Below are 25,690 nucleotides of genomic sequence, written 5' to 3'. Positions count from 1 at the left end.
TTACCTAAGTCATAAAAATAGGTATTACTTTATGACAATTCATTTTGTATGGTATAAATGAATTTGTAGGTATAATCCTTATATGAAAGTTGGGTGTATTCATAAATAGGTTATCTTAGGTTTGGTGAAAACTTATTTAATTTAATAGATTAATCTTTAGGTCATCCTTATTAATCTCATAAGGTTATCTTATTTGATTATATTATTATTATTTATACTATATTATTTTAGTATAACTAAAACTATTATATGTAAAAAAAATTAAATATATAAAATATAATTTTATTGTTTATGTTAGGTAGATTTATTTTAAACTAGATATATTAAGTAGATCTTTTAACCTATTTAAAAATCCTATAATTAAATATCTTTTAAAATGGACTTACATGTTTAACCTCACTTTTAAATAGTTCAAGTGTAGAGTTACTTAGTTTAGTCGCTAACATGTTTTGGAAAATAATATATAATTTAAGCTTCAAAACATATTAAATCATACATCCACCGCTATATTTTTTAGAAAAACTAAAATGTTAATTTTATACCGATATTTAATCATCGTACTTTTCAAAGATACATATGTAAATAATATCATTCATTTTTTTATTCAGTGGTAGGTTTTTTTTTTAAGAATATTTTACTATCATTATATTATATATCATTTATTTTTAATTATATTAATTTTTAGTTAAAAATTATGTAAATGAATAATGATATGAAGCATTGATGGTGTATAAATCTTCACACTGATACTATATAATATTACATTTTATTTTTATTATGTGTTAAATTTTTATACTATCATTACTACTTATATAACATATTCATAATTAAAAAAGTATAAAATATATACAAATAATGTAAAGATTTATACATATGTGTTTTATCATCTATTATTCATTTGAATTAATTTTTTAAAAAATAAATAATAATTAAATATAATGATGAATCATACAATAATAATGTATAAAACTCATACCGTGTGCATATATATTTTTCATCAAACCCGTGAAAAAGTAACATGCAACTAACAGTTTTTTGTCCAACGTGGGTGTCAGGTTTAATAAATGAATAAATTTAACGTGCACCCACCTCACTGTGTCTCATTAATACTAATAAATTGTTTTATAACAAATCTATCTATGAGTAAAAAAATGATCATTTTAATATATGTGAATAATGTCATTTTCTAGAAAGTGAACATTTCATTATTTTAGTATTGATGTATCTTATATAAATAGATCCATGTCTTATTAGTAGTAATATTAATACTTAATAATTTAACATATATAATGATAGTATAAGAGTTTTTATATGTCAGTAAATAATTTATCGTTGATTTATTAACTACCATTAATATTCAAACAAAAGTAATATAAATCAATATTAGATGATATACTAACTGTATAAAAAACTTTATACTCTGCATAAATTTTAAACTTAATACTTAATACAACGTAAAAACAACAACAATATTTTATTGAAGGCATCAAATCTAAAAACATTGTAAAAATACTTTAATCTATAGTTGCTCCAATTATGATTCTTGTTGTGGAACATGGTTCAACACTTCAATTTCTTTTCGTAATCTTGGGGATTACCCAAAGGAGAATAGGATCAATTTCCAATTCCCACAATAGTTTAATATTTACTCATCATTAGTATAATTTTTATATACAATTAATATCATATTATATCATACGTATACATTACATAAAATCATATTATCTATATACACATATATTGACTTTTTTATATAGCAAGAAGTATGTTCACACTAGAAAATTTTATTTGAGATAGGAGGGTGAAAAGATATTGTTGGGATCCTTTCTTATATCAGAATATGAGAGGGAAATTTGGTAATTTTTAATTTTATTTTACTAAAATATGGACATACATTTTTTTTTTTGTTATATGTAAGTATCAGCATTTAATATTAGACTTTTTAGTATCGAAGATGATATTTACTCCACACATATGCAAAGCAAATTTGACAAAGTTTCAGTATTAGAAAAGACTCCAACTCTGACCATACTTAAAATATTACATAACACAATATTACATAACACAACCATTTATTTGATGAATTGTGATTAACATACTTAATATATTTGACAAATTTTCTTATAAAAGTACAAATATTTTCCTTATGTTAATATTATTCTAATGTAATTATTTGAAAAATTAAATATTATTACTATTTCTATGCCACGCGGACAAATAAATCACTCCATCTAGAATAGAGTGGAGAAACTCGATTAGAAAGAAAAAAGTTTAGATATCTTTTTCTTTTTTATATTTTTAAAGTGGATAAGAACTTTTGATTAATTCGAAATGATGAGATATTTGACTTGACTACATCCATTATAGTATTATTATTATAAATTGAGCCCTGACTTCAAAAGATTAATGCTTAATGCTTATCCTCTATTCATCTAATGTGATTATCGAAGGAGTTGATTATCAATATAAAATATTATATTTTATCTAATTTATTTGTATATTTTGGGGGAAATTAAAAATTCATTTTATACCCGTGCAAAGGTAACGTGTTAGTTGTTATTTTTCATGTTTAACTATACTTAATATTTTATTAATTCACATAATAAGTGAAAATAAGTGTTAACTCTATAGATAAAAGATGATATATTAAGCAAAAAGTAATTATAATTTATAAATCAACACGATCATTACATTTCTTAATTTATAATTCTTTTATTTTTTCTCCTTTATGCGACACTTATCTCATAACCAAAATTTAAATTTAATGGTTTTTTACTTTTTATATTTTAAATTTATTATATTACTTTAGAACAATTTTAAAATCCCAATAATTGAAATAGGGAAAAGTCTAAGCTCAATTTTAAATTTAAATTAATCATGTGTTATAACTTGTATAACATCACAACCTTGACATCCGAAGCTTTTCAATCTTTTCCATTAGTGGAGGCTTCAGTATTCCAAGAGATTGAGATATTTGGTAAACCAAATACACAAGAGTCGTAATTTTAAATCCCTAAAATTCAATTTTGAATAAAAAAGTTGTAAATCCTCTTTTGTCTTAATCTTTAACATAAAACAAATTGACCAAAATATTTAGTCCAAATATTTGGTTCAACATTGTTGTCACTATTATGATCCTTATAACATCAACACTAATCATGTTGGATGGTGTAAATTGTTTTATAGAAAGTATAATAGTTCAACTTGTAAAAAATAAAATACTAAGTCATTATAAAATCTTAACTCCACTATCTAAATGCATGTACATGAAAATCAAATTTGCAACACAAATCACGCGTGAAGAGTCATGATGTGGTTGGAAAAGCATGTGTGTACTAAACTATATTCTAAACTATGTCCCAAACTAATAATATTGAAACAAAAACATAAAAAAAATAATGAATATTTAATTGTTTTAACTCACATAAATATTTTTATTGATTCGGAACATAATCTTAGACATATTTTGGGAGAACATATTCTTATCCACTTATTTTTTATGTTGGTGTTTCATAATAGCTTTTATCTAGAAATGTGCATTTAGCCACAAGCAACATTGGGTAGCTTTCACATTTAGCTTTTGAGAGTGCAATGTCCTATTTTATATGATTTAAAATAGGAAATTATTTAATTATTGTTCCCCCTTGAAACATTAGAGTCATTATACCCCAATCAAAAAATCAGTAGAAGATTTATTAGTAATATTATTTTAAATAGTATATTAGCCTTTCCATAACATCATATGTCAAACTCTCTAAAAACAAATCACACACTCAATCAATTTTTTTTCCCAAAAAAAATCACTTCATTTCTAATGATAAAAGAGATATGTTAACATTTATTATATTATTATTCTTCCTTCTCCTCTATAATGAATTCCGACAAATTGTTAAAAAGGTTAAGTTCTCAACTTTGGAAGTTGATCAATGAATTCAATTAATAAGTGCATTTAGTGTAGAGTAAAGTAATAATATAAATTCTTTCGAGTCGTGAGAGCAACACTTGAGGATAGTGGATTTGAGTGTAGGCATAGCATAATGCCTTTATTACAAGAGTTTAAAGTTCTTAACAAGATTTTGGAATTTTAAGTTGTGAAAATCACCTGTTATTCAAGAGTAATGGGAGATTTTATACCGATGGCTTAATTCATTGATCGAAGCTCTTAATTTCTTAAAATTTAGGGAATAGTTGTCATCCCCTACTATTTTGACTTCTAAACCATCAAATCGACTCTTACTATCAATGTTATCACCTCAACAACTATGATTATCATTGTTACTATTATTATCGTAATCATAACTATCTCGATGATCATCAATCATCCCACTGCACAATAACCACTATGATTACTACAATTACAACTATCATCGATCGTAACTAATACCACCACCCAACCTTCATTGTGATCGACTTCACCCTAATCTTTGTTGTCCTTGCCACCACACAACATTGGAGCACGTAACGACGGTTCTGGAAAGCGGTAATGACAATAAAAAATTATAGTGTTAACAATATCTCTAAAAATCGAAAACCATAAAAATATCAAGCATATAAAACTAGAAACTATTTATTTGGAGAAAAAAAAAATCAAAAATCAAAACTTAAAACCTAAAAGGTGTTCTTTAAGTCCTTAATAGTTGTTTGTCAATTGTAATTGTACAAATGGCACTAGGTTAGGGTTTACAATTTTGATCAAGAAGCAGAAGCTCATCAAATTGTCATAGAAAGGAGTATAAGGCATAACATAATTTGGCACTAAAATCAAATTTATAGTGCATTTAAGGAACAACATTGTAAACAAATTATCGGAAAGAAAATCAGAATTAAGTCAAATTTCATATACCAAAAATATATTTAACCACTAGGTTTTAAAATCTCGTAATTGCATCACAGAACATTTATCCTCTTAGAAATTTCAATTCACCATAGCACCTAAAGTGATAAAATGTTTTCTTTCAAATTGAGACATCAATACAACCTTCTTCAATAATACAAACTAATAGATGAACAAAGTTGGGCTAATAGTGTAAGGCCCCATTGGATCCCCAAAGTCGAGGGTTCGATTCCTGAGAGTGATACTTGTTGAAAGGAACAACCACGAATACAAAAAGATGAGGAGATACTCTTGATAGTATGAAAAAAATTAATGAATGAACAAATTTCCAGATATGATATAAAATATAAAAACAGGAGAACATAATAATTAAAACAAATCCATGATTTTCAAGGTAATGAACAACAGCTTGGAATTGAAGAAATCTGAGCTTTATAACTTATTGTTTGAGAAATGATGCAATTACAAAATGAAGGTGAGCCCACCCGACAAGTGGAGAAATTGTTTCCAAGATTTAAACTCGTGACCTCGTAGTCACTAAGCAACAACCTTAAATCATATATGATAAGAAAATGAAACATCATTTAATTTTGGAACTACTAAATAAAGGTAAATGGTGCATGCAAGTTGATCTCTTATGTTGCCTTATTGGGTTTTGTTGTAAGACCAAATCCAAATGGGAAGAGAGGGTCATAATGAGAATCTCCAACATTCATTGGTAACTGATCAACATTCTTAAACCATGTTCTTGAAAGTTTTCCAGTGAAACCATAATCACCAAACAAAACATCAGCAACACCTTGTCCCTCAGTACCTGGAAGCCATGCAGCAACAAGGGCTTCAATGTTGTTAACATAAGGTTCTATAACCACAGGTCGACCAGATATAACCACAACAACACATTTGACACTTCCACAGACATTACTTATGATGTTTGGTCCTGGATAAGGTATTGTCAAGTTCATGCTATCACCTTGTGTTTCTGCATATGGTGTTTCTCCTACTATGACAATGGCATATGAAAAATCATTAGACTTAACAAAGTCTGAATCAGGGTTCTCCTGGTAGACTACCTTGGTATCTTTATGAACTGTGTTTTTTATAGCACTGAGAATTGTAGTACCTGAAAATTCAGAAAATTGTCAAAACCATAGTAATTTCATTACATGATAAAGAGTAAATACTCATTTCAGTCCCTCGTGTTTTTCGACTTTACTAGTTTGGTGCCTCAAAAATTGAAAATGGTCTACAAAAATTTCAAATAGGGATCAAACTAGTCCTTTTTATGATCAAATTAGTCTCTATCAGGTGCTGTAAAATATGTTAAAACAATTGAAATTTTTGGGAACCATTTTGGGGTTGTCAAGTTTTGAGGGACCAAACTGGTAAGATCTAAAAACATGAGGACTAAAATGAGTATTTACTTCATGATTAATGTTATACAATGAGGAACTAGTTTATACCACTAGTAACATTATTGCCACTAACTCCTTGCCATTCAATGGTCCAACCACCACATTGATAGCCTAGATTATCAGCATGAGTTCCAGCAACAAGTATTTTTGAAGCCTTTTTAGGAAGTGGAAGCAATGGCTTATAAGCACTTTCACCATTCTTTAGAAGGACCAATGATTTCCTCACAGCTTCCCTAGCTAATTCTCTATGTTCCTGTCAAGTGATAGTGCTAATCTAGTTAATCAACATGGTACAAAATATTGGGTAAAGAAAAGTAATAACATGATTAATTAACTAACCTGACTTCCTAGCTGGTTGACTAGGCTGTAATCAGCCAATGGATTCTCGAAAAGACCCATCACGAACTTGACCCGCAAAATTCTCTTCACCGCGTCATCAATTCGACTAATTGGTATGGAATTACTTTTCACCTGTAAGGTTAGGCCATCTATGAATTCTGTGTAGTTAAAGGGCACCATAATCTGCAGCATTACCAGAGTAAGTATTAGAACAAGTCATGTGCTAAATTGAAAATCATATAATGCATATCATCAACAAACTTGAAACTCGTGTTTTACCATATCAATTCCAGCAGTGATTCCAGTATGAATGGAATAAGTGTAGTTAGCATGCTCAGGGGTAGTGATCCTGTCAATTCCCTGCCAATCTGATATGACAAAACCCTGCAAGAAAGCGAAGGGGTTTTAGGCCTCCGTTCGGTTAATGTGATATTCCATAGTTCTGAATTGAAAGGCCATGATGAGGAGAGTATTACCCTGAATCGGAGTGTGTTCTTCAGAAAGCCGGTAATTAGATCACGGTTAGCGTGCATCTTTACTCCATTCCAGCTCGAGTAAGAGACCATGATGGTTGCCACACCCTTAATGATTGAGTTATAGTAGCCAGGCATGTGAATGCTAAGTAATCCATGTCTGTCTATCACCGTATTGTTCTCATTGATTCCTTTTGTTGTTCCACCATCACCCACATAGTGCTTAGCGCAAGCTGCAACTTTCTTGCTGTGCAAACAAACACCATATCATCAGTCACAGAGCCGGTATTCAAGCTATGACAGTTGTCGCGACCCGATTTTCGATTGAATACCGGATCTGCAACTATAACATACATCAATACCGAGACAAATTGCATCAGTGATATGCCTTAAGAATATTAAAAATCAGTTTTACATAGGATAATATGAAAAAGACAGAGAAGGGAAAGACAAGAAAATATAACACGGGGTCGCAAATCAAGAACAAGAGCTAAGAAAGTAAATTTTAATAACAGGTTCTACTACAAAGCCATTAAAGAATGAAATAGGATGTTGTAAGATAGATCCAAAAATGATATCAATAGTAATGAAATGAAAAGGAAAAGCTATGGCATTTAATAGATCGATATGACAAAATACCAATCAGTTATTAGATTTAGAAATAACAACATGAATCGAAATCGTCTTGCGACAGCAAAAAAACTTACTTTCCAGAAACAAATGGAACACCCTTAAGTGAGTTTGCAGGGATTTCACCCTGAAGTCCTGGAATTATCTCAGTCATAGCTTGAACTATTTTTGGATCTTCACTATAACTTTCATAGCACCTTCCCCATCTTGGATCTCTACAGACCTATACATACATAAATGGCATATAAACTATGATCCCCTTTATAAGACAGCAAATAAACTCGAAATTTTCTCGATTACCGCTATACATGGTGCAAAGACATATGGAATTCCAGTTGCTCTAACTTCAAGTGCTGTTGCTGCTCCAATCTTCTTCACAAGTTCAGGGTCCCTACATGTTCAGAGACACATTCCAATATGAAGATACTGAAACAAGGTAAAATTCTAAGACATTAAATCCATGACGCAAATAGAGGAACTGATGCTAGAAAAACATACATTTTTAAACAAAAAACACTAGCATACTATGAAATCGTTCGATCCATGTAGCTGACTCCACATAGTAAGACTAAGGTTTGATTCTATATAGCAGAAAATATAAAACAAGAATAAATAGCATACGACAGAACAGACAAATAAAGATGAACATTCACAACATTTAACTAAGTTGGATTATACCTCTTTGATTAACATAGTTCTTATCTTATTAAGATGTCCTTAATTGAATTGATGATTAAATGTAACACATTCTTAAATAATCATTGAAACTAAAATGATGAAACATCATATATATATTCATACCTAGTAGCTCCTAGGCCAACATTGTGAGGAAAAACTGTTGCCTTATAAACATTGTTATGACCATGAACTGCATCAATGCCATAAATAATTGGAATTCCAAGCCTAGTGGATAAAGCACCCTTTTGAAAATCATTCACCATGTCAATCCAATCCTCTGCAGAGGCTTGTTTCTTTGGAACACTCCCTCCACCACTTAGCACACTCCCTACATAAAAAGAAAAGAAATTCTAATCACCTTGAAAAAACATACCTATATATGTGAACACCCAATTTCGTCCGGAGTCTTTTTTAAATTTCAAGGAAGTTCAGGGTCTGAGTCGCAATTAAAAACACTTACGTGACCGGTGTTCGGCCAAAAATCGGAGTGCGACAATATATATATATATATATATATATATGTATATATTCTCATTATTAGCCATATATGTTTGTTTTCAACCAAAGCAAAACAAGAGTGAAAAATATTACCAATGAAATACTTGTTAATCACATGAGCAGAAGCAACAGTGCGATCTATCTGCACCATTTGGCCAATTTTCTCTTCCAATGTCATCCTTTTGATAAGATCATTGATTCTAACATTTAATGGCTGTTTTGGGTCTTTATATTTCAAGTATTCTGCTTCTGCCATTGGTATCAAACAGTGTACAAGTAGAAGCCCCATCAACAAGATTGAAACTTTGGCCATTTCTTTTCCTCAAAACAACTTCACTATGATGAAATAACAAGAACAAGAACAAGGGTCATGTTATAGTTATGAAGATAACTCAAGTTGTCATAAAAATGCAATAAACTGTAACAGTAGATTTAAATTATTGAACCACAATTCTCTCATTTTGGTAGAGAACCCCAAATCGGTTCTTGTGTACCAATTCGTGGTTCTTTCGGGAATTGGTTCTTTATAATTAACGAACCAGATTTTCACTTACAGTTTAAGTTAAAGAAAGAACAAAAAAAAGATTAATCGGTGATATGCACTCACCTACGTCAATGAATCACAGGAAACAATTTTATGTTAGGGTATTTCTGCTAAAGTGAAGTCAAAGTTAATTCAAAATTACAAGAAGTGACACTATAAATGGTAGTAAGCTATAAAAACAACCCTACTTTGTATACCCCTGAACATACCGGTATTTGACAGGGGTAGCATAACATGTACTACATACTCGTACCAAAGAGAAACATGTATTAGGTGACTATCATTTAAATAAAGAAGGATCTCTTAGATAAGATAGGGACAGTAGCATAAAAGTAGAAAATAGAATCAGACAAGAAGAACCTGAACAAGAATTATTACTAATTTTGGAAATGAAAAGTACATAGTTCATTAAACACTGCAAGGAGCATTTGTACATGATAATGAACAATTGTGGAAGATAAAGATGATTAAAAATAAGGAACATTCCTACCTAGTTTGTAGTTACTACAAGAAATCCTTAAATGCAGAGCCCTTGATGTCTATATATAATTATAATTATGGAGTGAGTTAGGTGAGAACCAAACATCATTGTGAGAAATAAGAAACGAATCATCAATCATATGAGTATGAGTGTAAAACGTATACACTGACAGTGTAAAGAATTTATACACATGCGCTTCATCATCCACCGTTCATTTGTATTACATTCTCTGAAAAATCAACAATAATAAAAAATCAATAATAATGATACAATGATGGTATATAAAACTCATACACTGTCATTGCATGCATCTTTTTCTCTAATCATATTATTGTAAGATTTAATATTTAATGATAGAGTTGTATGAGACTCATGTATTATAAGAGTACACTAACATTGTAAAGAAGCGCATAATCAGTGCATCTTATACATCTTTTTCTCTTATTATAATCTAATAATACATTTTGACCTGACTCATTTATTATAAGCTAAAGAGCAACTTGGGATAACGCTGGAATCCAACTCACCAATTCTTTCTAATCATACCTCTCATCAACTTATTATTTTCAATTTTTTTGAGCTAGTATGCAGCCACCTTTTTATTATTTTAATTTTTGAATGTAATATTTATATTGTACGTAAAGATTTATACAAATTAAGTACTTTATTTTGTCATTCATTTGTATTAATTTTTATGAAAAAATAATCATGATTATCATTGCGGAAAATTCTTTACTGCTGCCTCCGATAGAAGTTTGGACCGTATCTCAATCTCAGTATAGTTGATTATTTAAATGATGAACAATAACGATGTATAAAACTAATATACTTAAACATTTATTATGCTTGTTTATGGTACTTAAACATACACATGGATGTTCATAAAATCTTAGGTCCAATATCCATAAAAATTATATTTTAACTCCCCACAAGAATAAACAAACCAAACTTCAATAAAAATATGTTATATTATTTTTTTTTCATTTTATAGAGTTAGAAGAATTTGAAACAATATATCTTTATAATAATGAAAAACCTACTTTTATTTTTTCTTCATTATTATTATGGAGTTAGAAGAATCAAAGTAACCCTTACATGTTAATTTTTTTGATAACATAAACCATTACATATTATTATTTATAAAACTAATATTTTATACCATAAACGGTAACATATTATTTTTTTAACAACTACAAAATTTATATTTTTCTAATATAAATCAAATTATTATTTTATATTTACACGTAGAGTCCAATTTTTCAGCTCAACTTTACTTATCCTTTCAAATAATTATAATTATTCAGAGACATTGACTTTAGAGGTGATGCATCTCAATAAGAAAGAAGACACATGCACTCATGTTAGATAAGAAATAATTCCATAATGGGTTGTCTAAGTCATAACAATTAAACTATATCTTATTAATCTTATTCAGATAATGGGTTCAAAAAACATTTATAAATCAACGTGGAAGAATGTGGATAATATAAAACAATTTACATTTTATACTAATTTAAATCTTCTTTATTTTGTACATATATAGAGTATGTATGACCTTGGATTCGAATATATCTCGATCAAATTCCTTATAAACTAATCTACCTTAACTTTAATCTTAGCGCATGCAAATATTTTTGCTTTGGATTTAAATCCTATAATATGTTAGTATTTTTAATTTGCATCATGTAATGTATTTAAATTTTGTATTCGATTTATATCCCACCAATACTTAATAGATTATGATTAATGGCAAAGACAAAATTCAAAACAAACAGACTAATTAAAAAATATTTTAGAAGTTTGTGAACAAAAAGACCTCTAGTTATGGATGAAGATACTCTGTTCTCATTAGTGTCATCAATAGTGTCCCAGATCAATCAAATGTATTATTATATATAAAAGAAAATTATAAAAATGTAAAGTAATATTTTTATATTATTTAATGATACTCCATTGCATAAGGACGTGATCCTCGATAAGATCCCTGTTCATAAACGTATATATAAGTCATCCTAACTTTAAATGAGAAGATGGGTTACTTAAGTTTTGTTCTTACTACCACCAAAGATATTTTTCATTATTGTAGGTAAAGAATTAATCTCTTTTAGAGTATATGATTATCTCTACCAACAAATATTATTCTCAGAAATCAAATTCTTAATCTTTTGGTCATTCTAAGAAGGTAAAAGGTCTTATACCACTATATTAATACTTTATTGGTACGATGGTTTATCTCCCTAATTTGTTAAGTAACAGCAAAAAAATTTACATTCGAGTAACAATTAAAAAAAACCCAGCTTGAGTTTTAACGGATGTCTCCATCTGGTTGAGGAATTATCTCAATCATAAATACATCGTAAACGTATTATTGATAGAGAGTTACTATCAAGAATAGCACTAAGAATATATAATGTAGTGATGAAAATTTAGTAAACTTTCACATAATTGAAAACATGCATTGAAACATCATATCGGTAAGAACTATAGAATTAACAATATTTTTACTAAAAAGTTTTCATTGCTCTATACACATTTAAATAGAGACACATACAAAAACATGATGGGTAAATGACCATGAGATAAATTGGGATGTGTCATGCTTGATGCCTACCCGGCCCTAAATATTGACCAAGTCTAATTTTTTAATCTGAACTCAGCCCTAGACCCGATAAGACCGTCTCTATTCGGACTCGATCACAATCGGGTCATACTGGATGAGCGGGTAGGACTAGATCATACTCACCCCTAATCTCAACGTTCAGACACACAAATAGTTGAGATGATGTTGGAGTCTTAACTCTTTCCAGATTTATTACTATGACCTTGGAGTCTTCGTTGTTATTGTTGATTGTTTTTATGCTTCTTCAGTTTGAAATGCATCTAAATGTATTTCTACTCTTGTGCTACTATGTACCAAAATAAATTAGCCATCTAAAAATACTTTTGTGGCCTTTAGACAAATTCAGTGATCGTTTAGGCCCTTTAATTGTTTTTTATTACGTGTGATAAAACATAAAAGCACAACAAAATGTGAGCTTTTAATTTTGTTTAAAAGGAAGAAAGAAAAAGGTATTTCAACATATATGGGATACAAAATTCTCAAACCATGCTGGGATAAATGTATTTATTTTAGAGGTTCAGAAGTTTTATCTTTCGTGATAGCTCACAACAAAAATCAATTCATATCAAAACTAAGAACCAATAATATAAAAGTAAAAAGGAAATCTAAACCACATGTTCTATGAAAAGTGATCACTTTAAGAAGAGAAAAAACATACATAACTTTACTTTAATCAAATTAGTAGCAATAGAAAGGCCGTTAGAGATATATTTATACCATTATCTCATTTAGCCTAGTATGTATGATTCCACCTCATATATCCTATATATTCATTTTTATGGATCAATTACGAGTTGATTTTTAGAGGTCAAAAGTAAAGAGGAAAGACTTTGAGAGCCCTGAAATATATTTGTCAAGTGACTCTCAAGCGCATTATCTTCCCTTTTTTTACCCTCCAAAATAAAACTCGCAAAGAAGCCCTAATAAAAAAATTCTTATAATAATAATTTTAAAAGGTGATAAACCATATTGATCCAGATACCTCAGTATCGAATCGAATACCACACAATAGAACATGTAGCCTCCTATGTTCAGAAATGTACTTGAATTAAAGAAGAAAATCAAAATTTGTTAGAAAAATAGCATTACCTCTCCACCGCTATAGTAATTACACTATAAGAGATGATACAAAAACCTATGTTCATAACTTTCTTTAACACATATCCTTATAAATTTTACATTACATTGAACAAAAAAAAGAAAAACAAGATACAATCATAATATTTCATATTTAATACACGACCTTCATATTCTCTTGTTACCTTATAGCATAAGCATATTTTAACAACATTAACAAAAGAAAATCCTACATAATACGATCCGATAATGAAGGAAGCCTTCTGAAAAAGTTCAACCCTGGTGATGGCATTCTATCACGAAAGATAGGGTGGCGAAGATAGTAAAACCCAGAAGCCATTGCCATCATCTTCGACGGAACCAAATATAGTATAAACGCAACAAACAAACAAAACAATACAAATATCCCAGTCGCACGTGGATCCCTCCACGTCACCAATGCTTGCATGCGCTCTCCTTGTGTCGCAAAATCCCCGAGCACTGTTTGCACCCTCGCGCCGAGGGTACGCAACTTATCATACCTCAACCGCACTAGATCTGGTGATCGAGTACTTGGCAGTGTATCAAACTCTTCATCGAGCTCTTCATTTTCAACTAACTCGGCCAATGAAAGTTTTGGATCAAAATGTGGTAGTGGGTCTCGCAAACGAAACCTGTAGTTCCACGCACCAATCGCAAAAACATAAAAGGACAATGTCGGGATAATCAAATCAGGAAACCAAACCAACATCACTAACAACGCGTGGACCAATATCGTAGCCGTGGGATTCTTCCATCCACGTGTATCATCTATCCACCGTACAATATCGATTACACCCGCCACAACATTTATGATTCTATACCAATTCGCACGCACTTTACGCATACTAAAGTTTTGAGAATCTGCATCTAACATATAATACACAACCTCCTTTCTCAATGGTGGCTCCGATCTTGATAAGTGTCCGGCCACCATTTTCACCGCCGTGTTACGCAACAATTCTTGGTGGACTATCCCCAACGGCTTGATGTGGTGCATCAACGGCAACATTGGCTGTGAGTACACGTGGATGAAATCTAACCGTTGAGCTGTCCGAACGAATCTTATTGCAATCTCAATTTCACCCATCTTTTTTAAACCAGCATGTGTTAGGACGAGTAGCGGGTACGTATTTCTATAAACCCGACCCGTATTTAGCGTAGATATACGAATACGTACTTTTCCTATACGGAAATCGGGTTTGGTGCAATCTTCTTCAAATACTCCCCAACTATCGAACACTCCAATTGTTAAAACTGTTGAAGGATCAAAAACCTTCCATGTGTATTGTTCATTCCATTTAGGTTCTAAATTATCAGATACGGTACGTGTACGTACCCATTTGCTACCGTATTTTGCTACACAATACGGATCCGTAGAGCTTTTACCGTTTACCGTCTTCATCGGTATCAAATTCTTGCAACCAATGATGCCAAGTTCAACTGTGCCAACCGGTTGCTTCCAAAGTTGTCTTGCTGTGGGACGGTAATCACTGGTCACGTGCGCTGCTTCGTCCATCACGTGATACCCACCATCGAAACATAAGCGTAGGTGTACCCTACCCTTATAGGAACTTCTTTCTTCTCTTGGGTCATCGAAGGTGAACCACCGCGACGAGACGTTCCGGTCATCAACTCGTCTTTCGATTGCAGTGAGAGGTATTCTTAGTACACCGATTGTAACCGATGCTTTCGGTTGCCGGTTTTCTAAAGTTATCACAAGATTTTCACTTATTGGCTCCGCTGCTACAAAGATTAAATCTTCGTTCCATGAAACGATGTCGTTTCGTGTAACTGCTACTTTAGATTTTAACACTTGAAATCCAAGTTGAGCTTTCACTTGAAACGGTGCTTCTAGAAGATTAAGATTAAGATCTTGAGCTTCTAGAAGAGTTGCTCTTAAGTACCAAAGCTTTGGTGATTGATAAACCTTAGCTTTTGAATTAACATTCCCAAAAGTATCACTTTTCCACGCGTCAGCAAATGATTCGTCAGCTTGTGTTCCAACCCACGTGGCAAGCATTAAATCACCATACTGGGCCCCACCATCTTCTAATCTATACCACTGTGGGGCCAGAGGACTATCTGGTGGGTCCCTCACAGGAATCTCATTCACATCGAAACAAACCCCACCAAGCAAGCTTTGATTCACTGATTGTGGGTCCCACACAGAGACCTCAAGGATGGAGGAGGAATCTGGTGCTTCGCGGCTGAAAGCGAATGATTGGTTCCATTCGAATAACGACGTCGTGTTAATGTTTTTCCTCGCGGGTCTTGATGTGACGTGGTGATTCGAAACAGTGATTTTCACAATAGGGTTCATGTTTGTTGGTAAGTAACGCGCTTTCGCCACGTGGACGAAGAGATAATGCATCTTCTCTACAAGATCGAATGAGGTCCGTTCGATTGAAGAAGCTTCTGATGTGAAACTAGCCGTTGATCCAACTCTTCTAATTGGCTGTGGACCGTTGATTCCACTGTATCTTATTTCAGAATTTGATCTTAACACTGATGCTGCCATCACATCAAAATTAACATCAGGTTGCACAGGAGGTAACTCTGGTATCGCATGTACCTGATCCGAACTTCCTTCATTTGGCGCTTCAGGTTTTGGTTTTTCATCCTTTTCTTTTTCAACTGCCACGTCACCTTCCGTAACCGGTTCAGCCGGTGGTTGTTCAGTTATATTTTCAGGTTCAGCCGGTGGCGGTGGTGGTGGTGGATTTGTAACTGATTCATCAACCTTAGCCTCCTCCGTCTTCGGCGGCGGTGGTGAAGTTACATTTAGTGGTGGTTCCGGCGGTGGAGATTCTTCATCAACGTAATAAATTTTCAAACCAATCTCACCTTGGACAACACGAAGCATATACTTTCTCTGAAGCTTATAATATATCAAAGCTTCTTCACCTTTTCTAACAAACTGAGTCGAACTCAGAACGAGTCGACCCAACGAGTTATTCCTCCGAGTTGACCCAAACGACTTGTCATGAAGAACATCAAGCTCTAACGTATCACCGAAAACATCAGAGGCTGTTCCTACGTTAAACGACAGCGTTTCGGACCACAATGGGTTCAGTTGACGTGGCACGGTTCGAGTTTTTCTACGTTGGCCGTAAAAATCGACAACAACGTAGGGACTTGAGGTTCCGTGACCGTCTCTGGGGGCTAGGTTTCGTGCGTCTTGAATCTCTACGATGAGTTTTCGAATTGGAGCCATTGTTGAGGAATATGAGTTTGTTCTATTGAATTTAGAAGAAGAGATAGGTTTCTATGATTTCATGTGTAGGGTATGTAAATGGGAGAGGAAGAAGGATGTGTTGAGGTTATGGATTATACTTATATAATAAGAGAAGAAAGAAAATAAAATCGTATCGTATCAGGAGATAAGTTCTTTTATCCCGCTAGTAAAATTATGATATATATACTATTTTTATTTACTTTTAGAAATATTTTTATAGAAAATCATTAAATAAAACACATTTTATATATACTTTTAGTGGTGGAAGGAGGAAACTAGGTATTTATCATGCAACTATGTGTATAAGCTTGGAATTGCAATTGTTCTACAAATTGAAGTTATCATAAACCAATATAGCTCTCATATTTTGAACAATCATATTGTTATATACATATAATATAATATTTATATATTGATTGTGTAAAGATTTATATAGTTGTGTTAATATTTCATTATTCATTTGTATTATTTTATTTAAAAGTGAATAAATATTAAAAAGTTATTGATAGATGATGTAATAATATTACATGTTTTGTATTACATTCTTCTTTAGACTTTATATTTATTTTTTCAAATTTTCTAAGTTTTGTAGCATATTATCAATCACATCACATTTATATTTTTATATCTTTCTTCTCCATACCCACTTACCCTTCAAAAGGTAGTTTCGGTATAATATTTTTAGGTTTATTTTAAACTTATACATACTATTAAGTTACTTAAAATAAGTTAAGGAAAAGGTAGTGGAATTCTTAGTTGTATTTTTAAAAAAAGAGGTAGGTGTGGAAGACATAGGGTGAGGTGAGGATGTAAGAGAATGCATAAAATGATGAGAAAAGATATATTTACTGATAGCTACTACGTCATCCATCATTCATATTTAAGAATTATTGACTTATAAAAAATATTATAAGGTAAATGGTAAATAATATATTAACTATTTTTATGCTGATAATACATAGATATTACATTATAAAATGATACGTGCTTAACTTGATCTGCAAGGACCTTTGTAGGGTCTGTGTGTCAAATTCTAATATCATTTTCTTTTGCTTTGCATATTAGGATAATACTTTTCCACCTCTTTCCATTTGTTTTTCTTAGTTAGCAAGATTCTTTGTCAAACTAGCCTCTACTTTTGGACCGACCCTTGAATTAAAGGTACCTATAAACATTACATTATACTATAAAGGTACCCAAAATCAGCATGGGAAGCCCTTTTTGTTTTCTTTTCTTCCCAAATGACTGGCTTTTATGTCACCTATACAAAGTTCTTGTCACTGGGTACATTTTTAGGTTTAATAATTGTTGATTTTGACGAAGTTATGACACTAGCTGCACCTTTTCACACACTTCTATAGAGTGAGGATCTTATATTATTTAACTAATACGAGTTTAAAATCTATACACTGATAATATAAAAAAAATCATACTATAAATATATTATCTATCATTTTTAACTATTAGTAACTTTCATGTGTTAATATAAAAACGCTTACTTTCTCAGTATAAACATGTAATTAAGATACATTGTGTTTGAATAGAGTTTAATATTCTTGAGCCAAGAAAATGGATAACCAAGGCCATGTAAACAATTTTATACTTCACAATACATATATATTGAAGTGTTATTAATATATCATATATTCCCATTTACTCATTTTTTATTATTCACGTAAAATAAGAAAATATTAAATAATAAACTTTTAATAGTAGTTTAAACTCTAAATGAAGTAAATTAAAAGAAATAGAATTCCATAAAATAACAAATAAATAGAAATATAGTAATTAAGATGCACTTCTTGACTGATTAATCCAAGTAATCCATGATCAGAAGTTAGGAAATTTTCTCCATATCAATTTATTCATGATGAAACACATGTACTGTGGAATAAGCCACACATATATAATTTCACTTATTATTATATGATACTAAAAATACAATAAAGGCTATTATTATTATCTAATGACAAAATTATTTGTTAGTGCCAATCATTCAAAAGTTGCAGAACAAATATGATCTTTTCTTATGGAGTAAAATACTGAAAATAAATCGACAGTGTTGTTTTAGTGGTATAAGGTCTGTCTTTATTCACTGACCTCGAAAACCCAACTCACCTAAACTTCAAGTTACAAATCATTACCATATACAAGTTTTTAAGCTAATAACTTATTCAAATAAGTTCATTTACCACACAAACCTATTAACTTAATTTTTGGCAAATAAAATGTTAACTAGCTTATAAGCTAATGATGATTGGAAAGTATTTATGGAGAAGTGATGAAGTTAATGTACTCAAACGTGATGTTAAGTTTCCCAACAAGTATTCAACTCTTCTAAAGTATTTAACCATTGTCCCTTTTGGCACTTGTAACATGACCCTAAAAGGATAATCTATGTCAGACTCCAAAATATGATGATAAAAGTGAGCCTGCAACTTGTGATTTGATCCACATGTTCTGTATCAAAGTTTGTACTACTTTACGTATCACTTGTTTTTCTTAGCCAGAAAAGTAAAACAAGAATTAAAAATATATTAACTTCATATTTTTTGGCCAATGATAATGCAAGGATACATAAAATGATACGCATCTTGAGACAATAGATGTGCTCCTCTTATGATTTACCTCAATGAGAAAATGAGTAAGCAAGCCACTTATCATCACTAATAGGCATCATGGAGCCACCACCTTCAATTTCAACATTTGTGTTGCTTGAGTAAACAATCACCTTAACTCTGCATGGGGTGGTGCCTTGAGTTGAAGCCATCTTACTTGTGTCAGAGACTACATTGCTGATTTCAGATAGTGAAGGTTCAGTGCAGCCATTTGAATTTCCAGATGAAGAAGAAGATCCTTTCTTTTCTGTAATTGAAACAGGTTCTGGAAATATAATGTCGGCTTCATGAGTTCTAAATTGTACTAAATATGTATGCACTGATAGTGTAAGTGTTCATATGTTAAGTATTATTTACTCTTAAACAAAAGTAATATAACTAACAAGGCGTTGGTTTAGTGGTGTAACGCCTATTGGATCCCAAGAATTGTACTAAGCCAAACGTCAAAAATTCGATTCTTGTGAGCGACACATGTTGAGAAGATCAGTCATACACCCTGAAAGGGATTAGTCTCTTACACATAGAGTGAGGAGATATGCTTGTTATACTAAAAATACAAAAGTAATACAAATGAATGGTGACGATGTACTGACAATGTAGAAACTTTACACTGCCAGTCTATTGAGGTTGAGGCCAAATTTAGAGTTGATTCCATTTAAATTTGAAAGTTAAAAGTATTTATCATATCACTTATATTTTGTTTTAAGAGTTAATAGATGAAACAAGGCACCAAAACAAAAAAAACTAGGAATAGATAAATGCATTGCAGACCCTTTAGAACAATAACCATAAATGTGAAGCAGATAAATAACAATAATTTAGTAATAACAAAAAACCCTAACAGTATAGTGGTGGATTCAGCCAGAGAAAGCTGAAACAGAAGCCTGAAATGGAGCAAGAAGCTGCATGAAACAAGTGTGGGATGTCCAGAAATGATGAGGGATTTGAGGATTTACCTTTACTTTTGTCCAGTTGAATTTTGGGGACTAATCCAGGGCTCACTGGGGATTTTAGATTAGCATGGTGTTGCAGACCAGTGATAACATTTGCCTCAGAGAGGTCAGATGAGAACTCAGGAGCTTGTCCACAATGAGCTGACAAGGGAAATAAAGAGCTCTGATCTGACATGCCTGAACAAAATGGATGAAATAGCACAGTGACCAGCAATTCTTAGTAGGTTGGAAGATGCAAGGCTCTTGCATCTTAATAATAATGAAAATAATAGTATGAAAGGATTGCGTTATGGCATTCCAAAAAGTTTACCTTATACTATATTAAACTAACAATCCTTACAATTGAAGCATGCAGACATGGAATTATGTACAATATAATTAGTTAGATTATACATATTGAGTGATAATACTTTGGACGATATCAATTTTTTATTGGTCAATAAGTAATGTAACCCTTTTAACATAGCCTATATTGACTTGTTTAGTTATGTTCAGAAAACTTTATACTACTATTCCAGTAAGTCATGCAGATTAAGCTAAACAAGAAAACTTAATAGCACAATATACGACAATGCCTGTTCAAAAAAATGGAACTCTATTGACATACCGACAACTAAGGACAACGTACTTAGTTACTTACTATATTAGATTGTTTTGTGGTTAAGACTTAAGATCTGTGAAGAAGATCTGGCTCTTGACTTTGGCATGGTTTTGATGAAGACACCAACATCACATAAAAGAAGAAAATGAATAATACTTATGAAGACAAAGGTTTAAGAAGTTAGAATCTAAGTTTTCAGGTACTTCTATCCTTATACTCTAAACTATACACTTAGTAGTAATGTTCAAAAGTATTTTAAAAGAAAATTGATAAACACAAGTATAAATGAAAACAATTTTCAAAATAATGTGTAACAGGTTACTAGATCTAAATAACAAGTTATATGACTAAGTAACAAGTTACATGAGTGAGAAACGAGTCATCCAACAAAAATTGATCAGGGTAATTGATTACACCATGTGGGCAATTGATTACACAACACAGTAAATAATTACCTAGTTGGACAGAGCAGTTAGGTAATCGATTACACCATTTGAGTAATCGATTACTGCCTGTGAAAATCAATTTCTCAGTTGAACAGACTAGTTGGGTAATTGATTATATCGATTACCGAGAACTGTTACACCAGTTTTCATATTCAAACCACACAGCTTTCAACCCAAATGAAATGGTTTCATTTCAAACAATTCCTACATTTTCGTAGAGGTATTCTGGTTGATTGGAAAGTCTATATAAAGGCATTGAAACTCATTTCATAAGAACACAACAAAGATATAACTCACTTACACAATCTATACTTTTCTGAAATACTTGTTCTACACTGGTGCAACTTGTTCATAACTTTCAGAACTTGTTTTCTAAAGTTGTCTTAAGTGTTATTGCAAGTTATTCAAACCTTCTGAGCATTAGTACTAAAGTATACAAAGAGTTATTGGATTGCAAGAGTTTATAATTTCAAAATCTTGTAAAGGCAATCCATTGCCATAGTTAAACGTTTTCTTCATTCAAAGTATTGAATTACTTTCTTTCACAAGGGTGTGATAAGAAAGGGGATAGAGTCACTTGGAAAGAGTGTTTTCCAAAGAGTGATATAGGTATTAGAGAGTGAGTATGTACAAGGAAATCTCGGGGTGAGAAAGTGTAATTGCTACTCTTAATATCTAGTGAAGAAATCTCTTGTGCTGCAAGAGTACTGAACGTAACCTTCAGTGAACAAGAAGGTGAACTAGTATAAAATCTTTGTATACTCTCTTCTCCTTTATTTCCTTACATTTACTTGATTATTTTTCTGCATAACTTTTCCGCTGCTATTAACTCTCAAAATTTGCATAAAAATCTATCATAGTTTTAAACAACTAATTCACTTCCTCTTAGTTGTCATCTCAATCTTACAAGATCAATAGTAAAACCATATTGAATTGAGCTACAAATTAATTCCTAAACGACAACCTATAACACTAGTATTTAAAAAAATACCTTTGCGTTCTTTCAAAGTCATATAGGCAACCTTGGCTGCACTTGTTTCAGCCTGCTTCTTGGATTTGGCTTCTTGTCCAGTAAAACTCTCCCCTTCTATCTCCACTTGTGAAACAAATGTTGGCATATGAGACTCACCATATCTATTTGTATTATAAGATGGTAAACGAAATCCTTCCTTTTGAACAAACTCTTGTAATAGATTCTTGTATAACCCCGTTTGATCCTGAAATTTTTAGACAAGAATCACTTAGTTATGGGGAGCACAAGACAACATGGTTGATCCATTTCAGAGGGATTCGACAAAATTTGAAGTTGCCAATAAGTGATTAAGACTAACCTCTTGAACACCGCCTGGTGATAATGACATCAAAGCTACTTCAGCTGCTGCATGTTCAGCATCCTTCAATGTAGAAAAGAACTTAGAACTTTCAAATGTCTGTCCATCAATGGTAACTTTGCACTTGAACCGGAGGGCGTGAGGAGGGCCCTCCCATTCAGAAGAATAAGCCGGCAGATTAAGGTTCTTCTTATGAGCATAATTCTGTAGTTGGTTCTTATACAAATGTTGCATATCTAAGACAAAATTGCATGTTAAAAGTCATAAGTTATAGTATCACACTGTGATTCATCATTACTCAGAATATAATGACTACAAACTACTAAAGGGTACCAAAGGAATTCATCTTGCTATCATCTCCATATATTTACTCCTTTATCCATACAAAAAGGGAAAATGTACTAATGGAATTTCCAAGCAGTGAAAACTTACCTAATATGGTTCCAAACAAATAGGTTTGGCCACACTAGTTTACCTACTACAGTGTATTAGTTTGATGTGACACGTAGGCATATAAGATGGTACAGACACAGTACTACATAATCAAGAAGAAAAATATATAGATATACTGAGTAGCCAATTGTTCAGAAGACCAAAAAAACAAAAACAAAACAGCAAAATCTAAATGAAAATCAGGCCCTTTTAGCTTCAATTGTCCCGAGCATAGTCTCCGCTGACGGCAAATTAAGACCTTGCCACCGATGTCTAGGAGCATTTCTGCTAATAATGTCCTCTGAAAATGGCAATGCATTATGCTAGGGAAAAATTAAAAATTAAATAAAAACGGCACTTAAGCGCTATAAACCTCTAAAGAAAAATGTCAGGGTCTAGGAAAGGGTTCGACCTATTATATGGGTCTGTAGTAGGCAGCCTTACTTTATCTTTATATACTTTACATAAATGCATGGCAACAACGAAGGTGGGTTTGTAGTAGGCAACCTTACTAGAATTGCAAAAGGGAAACTAAGTGTGTCTTTGGTAATTCTACGAGGTTGCTTATAATCTAGCGAACTAGCTTATTTGACCAAAAATAAACTATCTGTTGTGTTTGGCAAGGGGTCTTATTTAATAAGTTACTAGCTTATAAGCCCATATTTGATAAGCTACCAGAGGCTTATTTCATTTTACACCTATGAGTTAGCTTGTCAGCTAATCTTACCAAACTAGTTCCAATTCAATTAGTTAGCTTATTAGCTTAGTTTTCTGCTCCTAGCTAGCTTATAGGGTTTGTTTGATAAAATTGGCTTATAATTACCTAAAAGCTTATAAGTTAGCTGAAACCTTATACACAAAGAGTAGAAAGTTGACATGTGATAAGCTAGATGGTTGAATTAGAACTGTTTGGTAAGGTTAGCTGATAAGGTAGTTATTAGGTGTAAATGGAATAAGCTCTTTGCTTATAAAACATAAGCTATCTCAAGTAGCTTAACAAATAGGAGCTTATAAGCTAGTAACTTATTAAAACAAATTTATTTGACAAAACAACACAGGTTAGCATCTTTCAGTCAAATAAGCTAGTTGATCAGCTTATAAACTGGTCTTATCAAACGCAAACATAAGCTTTCAGGTAGCTTATCAACTAGTTATCTCAAACATAGCTTAATCACAATACACCATTTATTTGTCAAATTAATCGAAAAAAATATAAAGTAAGAGCAAATAAAATCACTTTTCTGATCAACTGCCGTCGTGGTAGTAGCTTTAACAGGGCTACTAATCTGAGAAGTTTGGAGTCCTTCAACCGCTTTCGGTCGCAACACACCACCATTGTCGGGACCAAATGAACCTGCAAGCAGCACAACAACGCAAATCAACACCAATCTTTCAAATAAATCAATCTCCCGACAAACAACCTTATCCTAAAGAGACTGTTTCACCTCCCGACAAACAACCTTACTATTGCGCCGAGTCTGACCCCTCTAAAACCTAAACTGTAGTGGTATCATAAAATAAATAATGCAATATCTATGCACTGTCAGCGTATAAAGATTATACACATTCAATGCATCCTTTACCATTCATTTATATTACTTTTTAAAAAAGAAACACTGATAATTAAACATAAATAGTAAATAATATACTGACATCGTATAAAACAACACATTTTACATTACACTGTCGATGCATACATTTTTTCTGATTTGTCGTAGTCGATGTTGTTGTTGAAGTCGGGGAAAGAGAAAGAGAGGGTTGAGGAAAAGAACAACCGGGAAACGAAGAAAGGTGAAGAAGAGAAAGAGGTGGGTTCGGGTTCAGGTTCAGGTTCGGATTCAGGTTCGGGTTAAAGGGTTGAGTGAAATAATGAAATGCGAGTTTAGCTGCATCGTTTTGAGCCTGTTTGGAGGTTCGGGTAGGTTCGGGAGAGTGAAAGTGAAGGCCGTTAACGGTGACGGTGGAAATGAAACGAGGGTTATGATCAGGTCCATCTCTGATTGTTTCATAATCAGGTAAGTTCCATGATCTGCTATGGCATAGTTGTTGAATCTTCGTTTTGTACATTCTTGATTATTTTATGATTTTATGATTTTATGATTTTATTTCCTTCTTCTCTTACTTGCTTCTGGATATTATACCACTACTAGTACCACTTACTGTCTTCGTGGAATCAGAATATTATGCTTAATTGTTATCAGAATCATATATTATAAATGGTATATATAATATTAGTTTGACAATATTTTTTTTGTTTTCCACGTGTATCTCGCACTAAAGATAATCTTATCTGAGTCGGGAATATTTATAGGTACGTGATGCTAACTTTTTTAGTGAGTATTTTTTTATCCACGAGACTCGAACTCGAAACTTTGTTTAAGTGGAATCAAACATGTACCACTTGAAGTAACATATGTTGGTGTTCGAGCAAGAATTAACTATAACAAAACATTGACTTGGTGAC

At 32.0% G+C, this 25,690-nt stretch overlaps 3 protein-coding genes and 2 long non-coding RNA genes across 5 annotated transcripts; 1 reads left to right on the top strand and 4 right to left on the bottom strand.

The window, feature by feature from the left end:
* Positions 3,142 to 25,623, bottom strand: LOC109335850. Its single transcript, XR_002106267.1, has 3 exons — positions 25,542 to 25,623; positions 11,305 to 11,309; positions 3,142 to 3,152 (listed from the first exon to the last, which is right to left on the bottom strand). It is a non-coding gene; the product is annotated as an uncharacterized LOC109335850 (long non-coding RNA).
* Positions 5,336 to 9,927, bottom strand: LOC109335846 (beta-glucosidase BoGH3B-like). Its single transcript, XM_019572067.1, has 10 exons — positions 9,902 to 9,927; positions 8,961 to 9,203; positions 8,493 to 8,697; positions 7,992 to 8,082; positions 7,769 to 7,914; positions 7,065 to 7,308; positions 6,868 to 6,972; positions 6,589 to 6,771; positions 6,298 to 6,502; positions 5,336 to 5,957 (listed from the first exon to the last, which is right to left on the bottom strand). The coding sequence occupies exons 2-10, from the start codon at positions 9,178 to 9,180 to the stop codon at positions 5,470 to 5,472; spliced, it is 1,887 nt and encodes a 628-aa protein (XP_019427612.1). The 5' UTR covers positions 9,181 to 9,203; positions 9,902 to 9,927; the 3' UTR covers positions 5,336 to 5,469.
* Positions 13,714 to 16,957, bottom strand: LOC109335845 (protein QUIRKY). The gene has a single exon (XM_019572066.1). It carries the CDS (start codon positions 16,822 to 16,824, stop codon positions 13,819 to 13,821), a length of 3,006 nt encoding a protein of 1,001 aa, XP_019427611.1. The 5' UTR covers positions 16,825 to 16,957; the 3' UTR covers positions 13,714 to 13,818.
* On the bottom strand, positions 19,135 to 25,359 carry LOC109335848 (double-stranded RNA-binding protein 1-like). Its single transcript, XM_019572070.1, has 7 exons — positions 24,924 to 25,359; positions 24,464 to 24,580; positions 22,795 to 23,030; positions 22,455 to 22,680; positions 20,420 to 20,593; positions 19,470 to 19,728; positions 19,135 to 19,291 (listed from the first exon to the last, which is right to left on the bottom strand). Exons 1-6 carry the CDS (start codon positions 25,291 to 25,293, stop codon positions 19,475 to 19,477), a joined length of 1,377 nt encoding a protein of 458 aa, XP_019427615.1. The 5' UTR covers positions 25,294 to 25,359; the 3' UTR covers positions 19,135 to 19,291; positions 19,470 to 19,474.
* On the top strand, positions 24,201 to 24,429 carry LOC109335851. The gene is made up of 2 exons (XR_002106268.1): positions 24,201 to 24,284; positions 24,321 to 24,429. It is a non-coding gene; the product is annotated as an uncharacterized LOC109335851 (long non-coding RNA).

Source organism: Lupinus angustifolius, chromosome LG20 (assembly GCF_001865875.1).
Source record: "Lupinus angustifolius cultivar Tanjil chromosome LG20, LupAngTanjil_v1.0, whole genome shotgun sequence".
NCBI lineage: Eukaryota > Viridiplantae > Streptophyta > Magnoliopsida > Fabales > Fabaceae > Lupinus > Lupinus angustifolius.
This window is presented reverse-complemented; position numbering and strand designations above follow the sequence as displayed.